The 14,558-nt window shown below is 53.2% G+C and overlaps 1 protein-coding gene across 2 annotated transcripts in view; it reads left to right on the top strand.

Annotated features, from left to right (window-relative positions):
- MYBL2 (MYB proto-oncogene like 2) overlaps positions 1-10,435 on the top strand; it is a 28,196-nt gene extending 17,761 nt beyond the window's left edge. For both annotated transcript variants that reach the window (XM_066386054.1, XM_066386053.1), the window contains exons 9-14: positions 1,559-1,698; positions 5,223-5,322; positions 6,613-6,726; positions 7,993-8,097; positions 9,243-9,392; positions 9,945-10,435. In XM_066386054.1, the coding sequence (XP_066242151.1) occupies positions 1,559-1,698; positions 5,223-5,322; positions 6,613-6,726; positions 7,993-8,097; positions 9,243-9,392; positions 9,945-10,073 (738 nt within the window). In that variant the 3' untranslated portion in view covers positions 10,074-10,435. The remainder of the gene's footprint in view (positions 1-1,558; positions 1,699-5,222; positions 5,323-6,612; positions 6,727-7,992; positions 8,098-9,242; positions 9,393-9,944) is intronic.
- Positions 10,436-14,558: the final 4,123 nt, after the last annotated feature.

Genomic DNA, 14,558 nt, shown 5'->3' with positions numbered 1-14,558 from the left:
TGAGTGAGGTCTGGAGATGAGGGGATGATGAGCCGAAACAGGCCTGGCCATGCCCTCCGGAAGGAAGGCCATTCTGGCAGGAAGACCAGTTAATTGAAAAGACCCAAATAAACATGATAAATGGGAGTGATGGAGAAGGGTGATAATGCATCTAGTCTGGGGGGAGGGTGTCATCCAGGAAGGCTTCCATGAGGAGGAGGAGGACTTACTTGAGCTGAGGATAGTAGGTGATAACTGGGCAAAGGAGAGAAGGGACTCAGTATTAGTTAAAAGAATCAATTGATCGGGCATCTATTTCATGCTGGGTTTGCGATCACGGGAGCAAAGGTGAAGAGGACAGCAAGCGTTGGGGACAAGCGTGTAACGAGGTGACCCAGAGCGCAGTGTTTGAAGTGCTGTGATGATAGCAGCTGGGAGCTTACAGGGCTTAGGAGGGGCCCTGTCTTTCCTAGAGGTCAGGGAGGACCTCAGGCTTTCTCTAGGGTGTCTGAGCTGGGTTTTATCGGTCAGTTGACTTGAACAAAGGTGCAGAGACAGGAGGGCAGAGTGGTGTGAAGTCCAGAGCCAGGAAGGACTGGTAGGGGGCAGTATGGGGCCTTAGGTATAACTGAGGGGTGTGTACTACCCTGGGAGCTGTGTGTGGGGGGAGAGGCAGGTCCCTTGTCCCAGTCAGGAACAGGGTGGGTGGAGGCTCCCTGAGAGAGAGAGGCCCAGAGGTAGCACGTTCCAGTAGGCGACTCCATCATTGGCAGTAGACGGAATGAAGTCAGCCCAGGTGTTGGGTGTGGTTTTCCCAGAGGGATGTCCCGTGTTAATTTGCTGGGGCTGCCGAAAGGAAGTGCCACAGGCTGCAGTGCTGAGTGGAAATTGGTTCCTTGTGAGGCGTCTCACTTTGGCTTGCTGGTGGCTGACTTCTCCCTGCATCGCATGCGTTCTACCCTCTGTGTCTGTGTCCTAATGTCTTCTCATTATCTCTTATCTTTTATACGGGCCCAGACTTACTGGATTAGGACCCACCTCATTTGACCTTAATTATCTCTTTAAAGGTTTTATCTCCAAATATAGCCATGGGATTTCGCACATAAATTTTGGGAGACCACAGTTTAGCCCTTAAGGGACCCCTAGTGAGGTCTATGGGTGAGAGAAGGAAGACTGGAGATTTGAGCTGCCCACACAGCAGCCCGGGGTGATGGCCACTCTGTTCCCAGGATCCTGCATTGGGCAGTGGACCTGAGGGCCTCAGATGGCCCTGAGCCCCCAAGAGCAGCTGCAGGGCAGAGACAGGAAGAAGGGAATGCTTCAGCCTTGGCTCAGACCTGGATTTGAGTCCCGCCTCTAGGCCCAGTGATCCGCATGAACCTGCTTGGTGGGTTCCGGCTGATCTGTCTCGACCTTTGTGCTCTGGTGCCTGCCTGGTGGGAGTCTCCTGGACGAAGAGGGGACCTCTGTCAGAAGAGGGGACCTCTGTCAGAGCGGCCGTGCTGCGGGGAGTAAGGGCGGGTCCCGCCGCACCCCACAGGTCACCGCTTTGTCTTGCTTCCTTTCTCTTCCCTGGCAGTTTTTGAACTTCTGGAACAAACAGGACACACTGGAGCTGGAGAGCCCCTCGCTGACCTCCACCCCGGTGTGCAGCCAGAAGGTGGTGGTCACCACGCCCCTGCACCGGGATAAGACGCCCCTGCACCAGAAGCACACTGCGTGAGTGCTGTGCTTCCCCAGCCACCCACCGGCTGTGGGCCCTGGGGTGGAGCCAGCTCCTCCCCCAGCAGGGGCCAGCCTGGCAGGGTTGGGGCCGTAGGGTTACTGCCAGGGGAAGAGGCAGGCTTGGAGAAACACCTGACACTTACGAGAGAGCGGCCTCCTTGCTCCCACCCCTCTTCCTTTGTGTCGGTGTGGTCTGGTCGTTTGGGATTTCTATTTTAATATGGGGGCTCTCTAATCTCAGGGATGGAAAGTCCAATATGCCGTGAAAAACTGAAATCTCAGCACAGATGCCCTGTGTGTGTATAGCCTTCCGTGAAGGACGGAGGTGCCCCCGTTCTGTCTGGGGCTCAGGTGGGAGTGAGGGCTGCGTCCTGCCTGCCCAGCTTCTGAAGCCTGTGCAGGCTGTGGGCTTCCTTGCATAGTTGTGGGGTTTGTTTTTAATTTTTTATTTATTTACTTTTTTAGATTTTATTTATTCATTTTTATTAGAGAGAGAGGGGAGAGAGAGAGAGAGAACGGGGAGGAGCAAGAAGCATCAACTCCCATATGTGCCTTGACCAGGCAAGCCCAGGGTTTTGAACTGGCGACGTCAGCATTTCAGGTCAACGCTTTATCCACTGCGCCACCACAGGTCAGGCCTAGTTGTGTTTTTTTAAGTGTTAGAAATGTTATTGCCTGACCAGGCGGTGGCGCAGTGGATAGAGCATCGGACAAGGACGCAGAGGACCCAGGTTCGAGACCCCGAGGTCACCAGCTTGAGCCCAAGGTCGCTGGCTTGAGCAAAGGGTTACTGGGTCTGCTGTAGCCCCACAGTCAAGGCACATATGAGAAATCAATCAATGAACAACTAAGGAGTTGCAACAAAGAATTGATGTTTCTCATCTCTCTCCCTTCCTGTCGGTCTGTCTCTGTCTGTCCCTCTCTCTGACTCTGTCTCTGTCACACACACACAAAAAAGAAAGATCCCACAAGGTCGCGTTCATACAAATCAAACTGAAGAAAATTCCAGGCGTACAAACTACCACCTCTATTAACATGCCATCTTCCATCTCCAGATGTTAAAAATGGACTTATTTATTTATTTATTTTTTTTTTAACTAGCAAGCCCGGCGGTCATACGAAATGACCGCTGTTCTAGATATTATAAATTGTAATTAAAATGATTTGTGCAAAGGTGTCTGCTAATTCAAACTGAATTACCCAGGGCAGGTGGTGAGGATGCCCCTTTGCTTAGTGTCCCACGGGGTTTCCCCCTTTTACTTTCTTAATTACTTAAAGTGTAGAGTGCAATGAAGGAAACCACTGGTGGTACATTTCTTTTTTTTTTTTTTTTTTTGTATTTTTCTGAAGCTGGAAACGGGGAGAGACAGACAGACAGACTCCCGCATGCGCCCGACCGGGATCCACCCGGCACGCCCACCAGGGGCGGCGCTCTGCCCACCAGGGGGCGATGCTCTGCCCCTCTGGGGCGTCGCTCTGTCTCTACCAGAGCCACTCTAGCGCCTGGGGCAGAGGCCAAGGAGCCATCCCCAGCGCCTGGGCCATCTTTGCTCCAATGGAGCCTTGGCTGCGGGAGGGGAAGAGAGAGACAGAGAGGAAGGAGAGGGGGAGGGGTGGAGAAGCAGATGGGCGCTTCTCCTATGTGCCCTGGCCGGGAATCGAACCCGGGACTTCTGCACGCCAGGCCGACGCTCTACCACTGAGCCAACTGGCCAGGGCTGGTGGTACATTTCTTAAGAGCCACCACTAGCTCAATAAATAAAGGTGATTTAAATAATAAAATATTAATTCACATGTCAAAGATCTCTTTGTACACAACATTTCTTGTGTAGATCTTTCCTTCATTTTTAAGCTCGCCTTGCAGAGGACCATCAATTATTTTTAATTTTACATTCATGTCACCAGAGGAATGCTCAGAAATTAAAGTTTCTCCGTTTGAAACTATTTGAATCCTTTTTGCGTTTCGGTCAGCATTACTCTGTCGTTTTTTTACATTTCTCTCCTGCCTTTGTTTAAGGGACTCATTTTGTCGAGACAGCCTTTTTTGTCTTGCATCTAAGGCAAGCCTTGTTTCTCTATGCTCATCAGTCTCATTTTGCCGAGAAAGACGCATTTGCTCTGCGACTGAAGCAAGCCTTGTCTTTCTCTGCTCAGTGGTTTTTTTTTGTCGAGACAGCCTTTTTTGTGCAGCTTTAGCTCCTTTTCTCTCCTCTTCAGTGCTGTATTTTCTAGGAGGCATTCTTAAAAGAAATTACGTTAAGATGTAGTTTTTATGTAAAACAGATGATTGCCAATGCAAACAAATGTTCACCTTCCCCCTGACCCGCTCAATTTGCGTTCAGCCGTGGCAACTTCACCCCATTGGCTAGTACAGTTACGCAAGCAACCAATAAACAATCGGCGACAAACAGACACTTAAGCCACATATAATAAAGAAGATAGAGAGAGAGTCAGAGAGGGATAGACAGGGACAGACAGGAACGGAAAGATGAGAAGCATCAATCATTAGTTTTTCATTGCGAGACCTTAGTTGTTCATTGATTGCTTTCTCATACGTGCCTTGACTGCGGGCCTTCAGCAGATGGAGTAACCTCTTGCTCGAGCCAGTGACCTTGGGTCCAAGCTGGTGAGTTTTTTGCTCAAACCAGATGAGCCTGTGCTCAAGCTGGCGTCCTCAGGGTCTTGAACCTGGGTCCTCCACATCCCAGTCCGACGCTCCATCCACTGCGCCACCGCCTGCTCAGGCTGGACTTGTTTTAATGATACAAAAAGGCTTTAGAAAATTGGCCCTGGCCAGGTGGCTCAATAAATAACGCACTGACCCAGCATGCCAGAGGTTGTGGATTCAACACATCACCCCTCCCTTTCTGTCAGGGCATATAGGAGAAGCAGTCAGTAAGTACACAACTAAGGGAAACAGAGTTGATGCCTCCCTCCCTTCCCCTGTCTTCTCTTGAGTCAGAATGGAGAAAAAAATTTTAAGAGGCCTATACAAAGTCCAATGTCCCTTTGAGTTGGGTAAAAAAACCTATTGTCTTAGTCATTTCATGAAACCCATGTTGAAAGAACCCTGTGTTGGTTGTGTAGTATGAACACTTATGACTCCATTTGTCTCTGTTCCCCGTAGAAAACTTACTGTCTTCCTTTCGCATTAAACCTATGCCTCACTGCCTCAAACCTACTGTCTGCCCCGCCTTTCCCCAATGACGCGGCTTGCTGTGTGGGAGGTCCTCATTTCTGATGACCCAGCAGCATTCTCAGCTGATCTTTCTTTAACCTGGGTCACTAGGACCTGCTTAGACTCTATCCTGTTTCCGAAGATGGATGGCCCCTTCCTCTCGGTCCCTGATTAGGACCCTAGGGTGGGGAGGTGGGTGGGCGAGCGCTAGGGGACGAGAGCCCGTGTGGGGTTTCCTCCCTGCTGCCGAGGCCAGAGGTCCAGGCTGGGGGCTGGGAGAACAGCTGGTGTCTGTCCTGTCCCCAACCCTGTCACTATGTGTCCTCTCTGGCCCTGGCAGGTTTGTAACCCCAGATCAGAAGTACTCCATGGACAACACCCCCCACACGCCGACTCCGTTCAAGAACGCCCTGGAGAAGTACGGACCACTAAAGCCCCTGGTATGTGGTGTGGACGGGCAGCTCTGTGCCGGGGCGTCTCCTGGGTTCGTCTGTCCATTGCAGTTCACAGAGCCCTCTGAGGTCTGATGGGGCTCTTCCAGCATCCCTGAGAAGTTGCAGATGATATACCCTCATGTTATAAATGGGGAACTGAGCCTGAGTTCTTCGTCAACCCATCCGACTTTTCCCGAGCGCCTACTGTGTGCCAGGCAGGCGCTGGCTGGGGTTGGAGGTACAGGTTTCCAGCATCGTGGTGGAGCTCTGAGTGTAGGGTGGTGCAGACGGACACAAAACACACGAATGCATAAATTACGAAACCCGTCCAGCGCATCAGGAGTGCTGGAGGGAACGGGCAGGTGCCGGGTGGCAGACCTGCGCAGAGCTGGGGCTGACCCGGGAGGAGGTGGCTCCATCCTCAAACAGAAGCCCATGCCTGCTGCTGGTTCCTTACGAGAAGCGGGAAAGCCTCTCCCAGGCGAGCTGGTGATGGGCGGGGAGGACTTGTGCAAATCACCCACTCTCTGCCGTTCCCAGCTTGTGACCTGGTCATGCTTTCCCAGTGACAAAAGAGGCCTGGCACCCGAGGCAGAGGCAGCTATTTTAGATACCAGTGGAAGGAGAGAGAAAGGCTGACCTTCCTCTCCCCTCACTGCGCAGGGTCCTCATGATAGCCTGGCTGCTGTGCTGGGTGTCCCCTCCCGGTCGGGCAGCTGACTGAGTTAAACAGGCCCAGGCCAGGTTTCGTTGAGCACTGCCCTTCCCTGTCCACGGGGCAGGAGGTGCCGATACCTGCGTGCTCTTCAGACAGGTGGCAGAGGGCAGATCTCATGCCAGTCTGTAAGACAGCACGCAGGGGCTCTCAGTGACTTCCGAGGTGTCGGTGTACCCTCCGCCCGGAGCCCCCAGGCAGTGAGAAGGGGGAGTGGAACCAAGTGTCCCCATTAGTGTCCAAGGGTATGCTTTGAGCGTGTCCAGGTTCCGATTCCACAGCGGTGTGACCTTGGGCCAGGCTCTTGCTCTCTGAGCTTCTGTTGCTACCCTGTGGAAGACGACAGCTGTTGCACGAGGTTGTAGGGAGGGTTGCTCTGGTGACTTGGGGACACTGCTGGGCCATGGTGGCCCTCAGCATGGTGAAGCCAGTGTCTGCTTGTCCAAGGCGGGTCAGTTAACTGTGTATGTGTGAGGCCAGCATCCTGCACTGCATCTCCTACGTGCATTTTCCGGGGAGGCCAGGGTGCGGCTGGGCCCTGGGGCCGACCACCCGGGAGCCTCACGTGCCCCTGCCCGCAGCCCCAGACCCCGCACCTGGAGGAGGACTTGAAGGAGGTGCTGCGCTCTGAGGCCGGCATCGAGCTTCTCATTGAGGATGAAGTGAGGCCCGAGAAGCAGAAGAGGAAGCCGGGGGTGAGTGGGGGAGGCCAGCGGGTGGCGGCAGGCGTGGGGGGTGGTGAGAAGGGGCAGGGCTGGGGAGTGGGTATGGGCATAGCTGGTGAACATGAGATGCCAGGGGAAGTGCAGCTGCCCCAGGCCCGTGTTCCCTCACAGTGGTCGTTCATGGAACTAGCCAAGGTGAGGCCCTGGTGTCTAAGACCCTCCCCTCTTTGAATTGTCCCTTAACTATTCAGTGTTGTGTCCCTTGTGAAGTGGGCTGTGGGCTGGGCGGGGCGGGTAGAGCAGAGAAGACCCTGATGTGGTCGCTCCCTCCCGGAGTTCAGTGGCAGGGACACACTGGTGACTTAGTAAGTACACTGGCAGGAGGGGCACAGGGTACCCCGAGGGAAACCCTTCGGATGGCGCGGCCAGGCGTTGGGGCCCCGAGAGCCAGGCAGCGGGGAGTCGGGTGAGGCGGAGAGCTGGCAGGGACACCTGGGCGCAGAGGGCAGGGCAGGGGCTGTCCCAGGCAGCCGCCCTCGTGCTGCCCTTCCTGTGCTTTCCCAGTAGCAGGAGGACTTGGTGTCTCTTTTTCTCTGTGCCTCCTTTTCCCCGGACTCTCTCTGGGGAGAGGCGGGAAGATGGGAATGGGCCAGGGTGGCAGGTGCCGGTTTTGGGGGCGAGTGAGGGAAGGTGGGCAGTCAGGCTGGGAGGGACCAGCTCCACTGGCAGGGCCCCTGGGGGTGGTGGGCAGAGAGCTTGACCCCAGGTCTTCCCGGGCCTCTCCTCCATGTCGGATGGTGGTTTTGAGCCATGACCACGCCTGTGGAGCACACGGCTGGGTTGGGGGTGCTGTTCGTCCCAGAGCCCCTCACTGGTATTGGAGCTGACCCCAGACCTGTGGGTGGGAGGTGTTGGGGGAGGCCTGTTTGTGGGGTTTATATCTCCGTGTTACTGCTCATTGGTGAGAGTCTGAGGTCTAATTTCGGTGATTTGGGCCTGTTTGGGGCTGTTAGTGACATGGCTATGCTGGTCCGTTCAGGGCAGAGGAGCGGGTCTCTGGGTGGAGGTTGGTGCCTGTGGCCCGCGCTCCCTGTGGTGGCACCTGGCAGGAAAGGCCACCCTGGGCACAGTCTCATCTGGGGCCACTATTGCCGGGTCCTTCTGACCCCCTAGCCCAGCCTCCCCAGCCAGGCCAGGCTTGAGGGCTCTGCTGCAGTGCCAGGTCTGTGAGGGCTGCCGGGCCCCGCAGGAGTCCCCATCCCTGCCCTGACCTCTCCTTCCTCCCGCCGTCCCCAGCTGCGGCGCAGCCCCATCAAGAAAGTCCGCAAGTCCCTGGCTCTTGACATCGTGGATGAGGACGGGAAGCTGATGGTGTCCATGCTGCCCAAGGCTCTGTCTTTGGTAAGGGGTCTGGGAGAAGCTGTCCCCACCCAGGATCGGGGGGGGGGGCACTCTCCCTGGAAGCCTCTGCCTTTGGGCCCCTGTAGCCGTTGGGGGGGACCCTGGAGGTGGGACAGTCTGGTGGTTCTTGGAAGTGGCTTCTGTGAGCCAGGCTCCGGGCTCAGCATGGAGGGGTTGATGGGAGGTGGGGGCTGGGCACCCGCCCAGCTTCAACCAGAGCAGCTCTGCTCCTGTCCTTCCTGAAAGTTTCACTTGGCAGGAGTTGAGTTTGCTAGAATACTTTGGAAAACCAGGGTTCTGGGTCCCCAGCACCTTCGTTGGGGCCAGCTCAGAGGGGCGACTCCAGAGAGGGTTGATGACATGTCTCAAGTACAGCCAGGTGGTTGGGGCACATCAGCCCTGGTGCTGATTGCCTGTCTGATCTGGTGCTGTCCAGTTCCCGGCTGACCTCGGGAAGGGGGCAGTTACCTACACAGAGACTAGGTCCCCAGAAACCATGCCACAGTGTTGGTCCCTTGGCGACGGGGCGAGGCATCCTCCACCTGCTTGTGGTATTTCTGGTCCCAGGATGAGCCAGTGCACCCTCCTCTCCCCCTGAGGCTGTGGGGGAGGAGCCAGTGCACCCTCCTCTCCCCCTGAGGCTGTGGGGGAGGAGCCAGTGCACCCTCCTCTCCCCCTGAGGCTGTGGGGGAGGAGCCAGCTCCACATTAACAAAAGACCCACCATTATTGAGCATTTACTAAGGGCTGGGCTCTGAAACAGGCCCTTATAAATACTTTCTTAACTTTTAGAGATTTTTATTTTTAGAGGGGGGGGCAAGGAATGAGAAGTAGGTGCTTCACTCATGCTATTTATTGGTTGCTTGTCGTATGTGCCTTGACTGGGCAAACCCAGGGTTTCGAACCAGCGACCTCAGTGTTCCAGGTCGGTGTTTTCCCACTGCACCACCACAGGCCAGGCAGTATTTTCTTAATCTTTAAATGGTCTCCCCATCTGGAGGAGAAAACAGGCTTAGAGGAGTTAATGTCTTGCCCAGGGTCGCACCAGCTGGAGGTGGGGGTGCTGGGACGTGACTGCTGGGTTTTTAATTTTATTTCTTAGCGTGTGGCACAATGGTGAGTTTTTAACTTGGTTTTTGATTTCAGCCGACACATGTCCCATCAAGCTCCTCCAGCCTCACCCCGCCAGGCGTCAAAGGTGACAACAGCCTGCTCAACAAGGGCTTCCTGCAGGCCAAGCCTGAGAGGCCTCTGTCATCCCAGAAACCCCGAAGCCACTTTCCAACGCCTGCGCCCGTGAGTGCTAGCCAGGAATGTGGCAGCACCCTTGGGGACTTGCTCTGTCACCCTTTACACCTCAGGGCCTTTGCACAGGTTGTTGCCTCTGCATGGAGTCCTAATCAGTTTAGGTTTCGGATCTGTCCCGATGCCACTCCCTCAGGGAGCCCACATACTGGAGACGCCCACTCCATACACCTCTCTCTGTGGCAGGGGCCTCATTTGTGATTGAGTCGTCTCTAGTTGCTTGGCAAATGTCTGTCCTCCTGCTGTGGTGGGGGTTGCCCTGGCTGTTTGGGTGTGAACTCTTCCCCACCAGCCTCCCTAGCTGTAGCTTTTTCTCACCTGGTGGCTGGTGACAGAGGGGTTTGGCCACGTCTTCTAGCCCAGCCTCCATGCTGGGAAGGGAAGGGACTTCCCCAGGGCCACCAGGAAGGTGGAGGAAGCACAGGGAGACTGTCTTCCAGAGGGAGGGTCATAGAAATGTGCCCCACACCTCCTGCCAGGCTCACTAGGCCTCACAGGGAGCATGCTGCCCGTCTGGATGGTAACCCTCTTGCCTCCTCCCAGATGACCAGTGCCTGGAAGACAGTGGCCTGCGGCGGGACCAGAGACCAACTTTTCATGCAGGAGAAAGCCCGGCAGCTCCTGGGCCGCTTGAAGCCCAGCCACACATCTCGGACTCTCATCCTGTCCTGAGAGGCTTGGCAGTCCGAGCCTGTTCTCATGTTTACAGGGGGCTGTTTACAGACCGAGGTGGTCTGTGCATTGGAAATTCACTCAGGTGACCGCCTGCGGGAAGCCTTCTGCCTGCCCCCTCCATATCTCTCAGGTGGAGACGTCAGGGTCACCACTGTCCTGTCTCTGCAGCTGTGCCTGTGGCAGTTTCTGGTGCTAACAGAACAAAGTCCCACTCCAGGGCCTAACCGGGTCGCAGGGAGCCCCGAGCTCTGGTCGGGCCGCTCGGGCTGGGCCTCACCTCAGACCCCTGCTTAGGACTGGGCACGGTGGGCATGCTTTCTCCTCACCCTGTTGGTGTTTTCTTAAAAGAATAAAATTGTTTTTCCTTGTGCTGTTTGGTTCCATCTTCCTACTGGGCCTTACTCAGTGACTGTCCTTGGTCCCCAAGGGATGTGGGGACCTGGGCCCTCATCTCAGCTATAGCCGTGTCTGCACAGCCTGGGCCTGGGGCTGTGGACACCCTCCCCCAGAGGGTCCCTTTCATCTGGGAACCCAGTGGGTGTCTCCGATCTCTGAGGACTTTGGCTGTTGGGTGGGGATGGATGGATGGATGGATGGATGGAACCTAAGGGCATTGCTTGACTCTTGCCATGGATGATTGCCCTGGCCTGTGAGACTGATAAAGGTAATTGGTGGCAGCTGGGCTGTAGCCTGTCCTGGCTGTGGCTCAGTGGGCAGACTGGTTCTTGGCTTATCCCTGGGAGGATTATCTGGGGGTTGAAGAGGGGCAGGTGCCAGGTCCAAGGCCTAAAGGGGTGATGTTTCCAGCGGTGGGATTCAAGGGGCCGGCCCTGCGGACTGAGGTCTCAGTTTGCTGCAGGACGGGCGCCTGCCTGGCACAGGCCCAGGCCCTGCTTTGGTACCACTGGCTCTACAGGCAGACTTGGCTGGTCCTTTTACCTGGGGATGGTGGCTCAGCATGTGGCAGGTAACGGCCCAGAGGAGAAGGTGAGAAGGTTAGAGGCATAGAGGCTGACAGGGAGTATTCCGGGAGTGGCTCTACCCTCTGCAGCCGTGCCCTCAAGTAAGTCACATGACTTGCTTTGTGCGACGTGAAGGACAATTTCCCGTGGGAGGGCCTGATGGAGGCGAGACTTCCCAGGGGTTCCAGCTGATTCCAAACAAGAGGCTGTCCCAAGCCATCCAGCCCGTTCAGAACTGTCCAGCTGAGCACACACTTGTGGAAATACTGTTTCAAGCCACTAAGAGTGGCATTTTTAAAGAGGGAGCTGTAGGGGCATGGGGTTGGGAGTAGGCCGGCCACCTTGGTGAGGAGTGGGGGAGGTAGACATTCAGTGGGTCTGTGGGGACACATTTGGGTACAGGACATTTCTTTGCAACAGTAGAGATATGTAGTGAACATTTGAGTTTTTAAAGGGAATTGTTTTTGCCTGGCCAGGCAGTGGTGCCGTGGATAGAGCGTCAGACTGGGATGTGGAGGACCCAGGTTCGAGACCTCCAAGGTCACCAGCTTGAGCGTGGGCTCAACTGGTTTGAGCAAAGCTCACCAGCTTGGACCAAAGGTCACTGGCTCAAGCAAGGGGTTACTCAGTCCACTGAAGGCCCACAATCAAGGCACATATGAGAAAGCAATCAATGAACAACTAAGGTGTCGCAACGAAAAACTAATGATTGATGCTTCTCATCTCTCTTTTCCTGTCTGTCTGTCCCTGTCTATCCCTCTCTCTGACTCTGTTTAAAAATAAATAAATAAATGAAATTGTTTTCTAAGATGCTTTTATTAATATTTGTCTTTTGATTAGAAAAGATCCTGTTTTCAACCCTTTTGGATATATACCCAGAAGTGGAATTGATGCATCATATGGTAATCCTATGTTTTTCTCTTTTTTACTTTGTGGGCTTTTTTTATTTTTAATTATTTTTAATTTTTTTTTATATTTTATTTATTCCTTTTTTTTTTTTTTAGAGAGAGAGAGAGAGAGAACAGGGGGAGGAGCTGGAAGCTTCAACTCCCATATGTGCCTTGACCAGGCAAGCCCAGGGTTTTGAACCAGCGACCTCAGTATTCCAGGTCGGCGCTTTATCCACTGCGCCACCACAGGTCAGGCGGTAATCCTATTTTTAATTTTAGTTTTGTTTCAAATTAGGTTCTTGGTGTTTACAGGAAAATGGGTCTTCTGCGATACTAAAAAGCCTTTGCAATGATGATGCAGCTCTGTCACCACCTGGTGGTCATTGGTATGTTTGCAGCAGCAGGTAAAGCAGTGCTCAGTAAATGTCTCATCCTGCCCTGACATCATGTGGGGGAAAGAAAACGCTAGGGCAGCGAGGACCAGCGGGGTGAGGAGGGCTTTGTCATAGGCTGCTGATTTCTAGCTTAATCCTCCTGTGTTTGGGGACTTGGGTCTGTGTGGTTTCAAATCTTTGAAATGAATTGAGACTCACTTTATGATGGAGCATCTGATCAATTTTGTAAATGTTCCCCTACAGCTGAAAAAAGTGTCGTCTTCAGACATTGCTAATCCTATTGTCTAAATAGCCAATATCCTGGGTTTTTCTTTTTTTTTTTTGTCTGCCTTCCATGGACCTAAAGTAACTAACCCCTAAATGACACGGCATAAGACTGTTGTTTCAAAACAGCCACTGAGTGTTGGGGTGTTTGTGACTCAGCATTATTGTGGCAATGACCAGCTGGTAGAGAGGTGAACATGTGTCCACTAAAATACCCTGAGGAAAATGAGCATTTTGCACCGTGGGCTCACCAGGGGGAAGGAAGAACTTACAGGGTTCAGAACTTTGCTGGACATGAGTGGATGAAAGATTCTGGAATCAAGAGCCATTGTGATGATGCCTGTGCCTAGTCTGTTCCCCAGGACACCTGCAAGCTGTCCCTGGCTCTCCTGCCAGCAGTGGATAAAGCTCTGATTTTGGATCAGACAGATGTGAACCCGGCTTGGCTGTTACTAGTTGTATCTCTCCTGCTGGGAGTGTTGGAGCCCTTGGCTGTGAAATGGGGAGAATCCTTCACCTTTTGGAGTTGTTGAAGGGACTGGAGAGGATGTATTTAGGACTCAGAAAATAAGGGCTCTTATGACAGTTCCAGAAAAGCTCTTTCATTCCTATGCATAGAACACCCTGCAAAGATGTCGTGTCCATGCTTCGGTCGAGTGCTGTGACTGGAAGTTACTAGGTGGTGGTCCGGTCAGGACTTCCAAGGCTGCACTGGAAGCATCTGTTTCATAGTTAGCCAGGGAAGCTGTGTGGTGCAGGAGGAAAAGCATAAGCATTAGATGTAGGTCCAGTTTTTAAAGACTTTCCATGAAAGTTCAACACAAATCCCAACTGAACAGCGGGAGGAATTTCTACAAAGTGAGCACACCCATGTGACCAGCACCCAGATCAAGAAATAGAACATGACCAGCATGCTAGAGACTCCCCTCTTATCCACGGTGACCATCCTCCTGACTTCAACTTCAGACACCACTGGTTTTTTTAAATGTGCAAACTGCATTTCACGTCATGCGAGATCGACCGTATTGGTTTGGATAGTTAAGGTGTGTTGGTTCCCCTGACCGCATGGCATTCCACTAGGGGAGTCTCCCCCAGTCTCCCCATTCTCCTGCAGGGCATGTGGAGTGCTTCCAGACTGGCTGTGACAAATCGTGCTGTTAGGAACCGCTTGTCCTCACCTTTTAGCATGCGACGAGTTGAGTCTATTCCGGGGTCTCGAGCGGGAAAAGGAATGCAATTGAATAAATGATAGAGATGTAAAGATATATATAATACATACAGATGGGTTCGGGAGGATGGCATGGTGAACAGTCTCTACTGTTCCTCAGCTGTAACATGGCTGCTCCCACAAGCGCATCCGTCTTTATTCAGGGGAAAAAAATGGTCCATTAGCAATTCAATTGTTTCCAAGACAACTCAAAGACAACCCCCACCATACCATTCAAATCTAACTTAACACCAATAAGAAGCTAGCTTCTAGTGTCCTCCGGAGAACATGGGTGGGACAAGCGAGAATCAGGTGTAGCTCTTTGTTAACTAGGCGGGTGAGGTGGAAGTTAGGCCCAGCACCTCTGTCCCCATGATATCCGGATTGCAAAAATACCCTGTTTATAGTTCGGTCCCCAACAACATGTACCTTGACCAGGCAAGCCTGGGGTTTTGAACCAGTGACCTCAGCATTCCAGGTCAATGCTTTATCCACTGCTCCACCAGTGTCAGGTCCCTGGCTTATTTTTGTCTAGAAGTTTTATCATTTTAAATGCAAAATTGATGATTTTCTCAGTTGATTGAATTTGTTGACATATTTTATAAATTCATGGTTTCTCTTACTCCGTTCCATTTCCATTTCACTGAGCACCACTACCACCATTACTGCTCGCTGAAGAGAACTTCCTACGTATTAGACACCCTCTGAAGTCCTAATAATCCTACACATGTTAAGTCCCTTAACCCTCCACACAATCATAATAA

The sequence above is a fragment of the Saccopteryx leptura genome, chromosome 5 (genome assembly GCF_036850995.1).
Source record: "Saccopteryx leptura isolate mSacLep1 chromosome 5, mSacLep1_pri_phased_curated, whole genome shotgun sequence".
Classification (NCBI taxonomy): domain Eukaryota; kingdom Metazoa; phylum Chordata; class Mammalia; order Chiroptera; family Emballonuridae; genus Saccopteryx; species Saccopteryx leptura.
The sequence above is the reverse complement of the archived record's forward strand: the minus strand, read 5'-3'. Positions and strand labels throughout refer to the sequence as shown.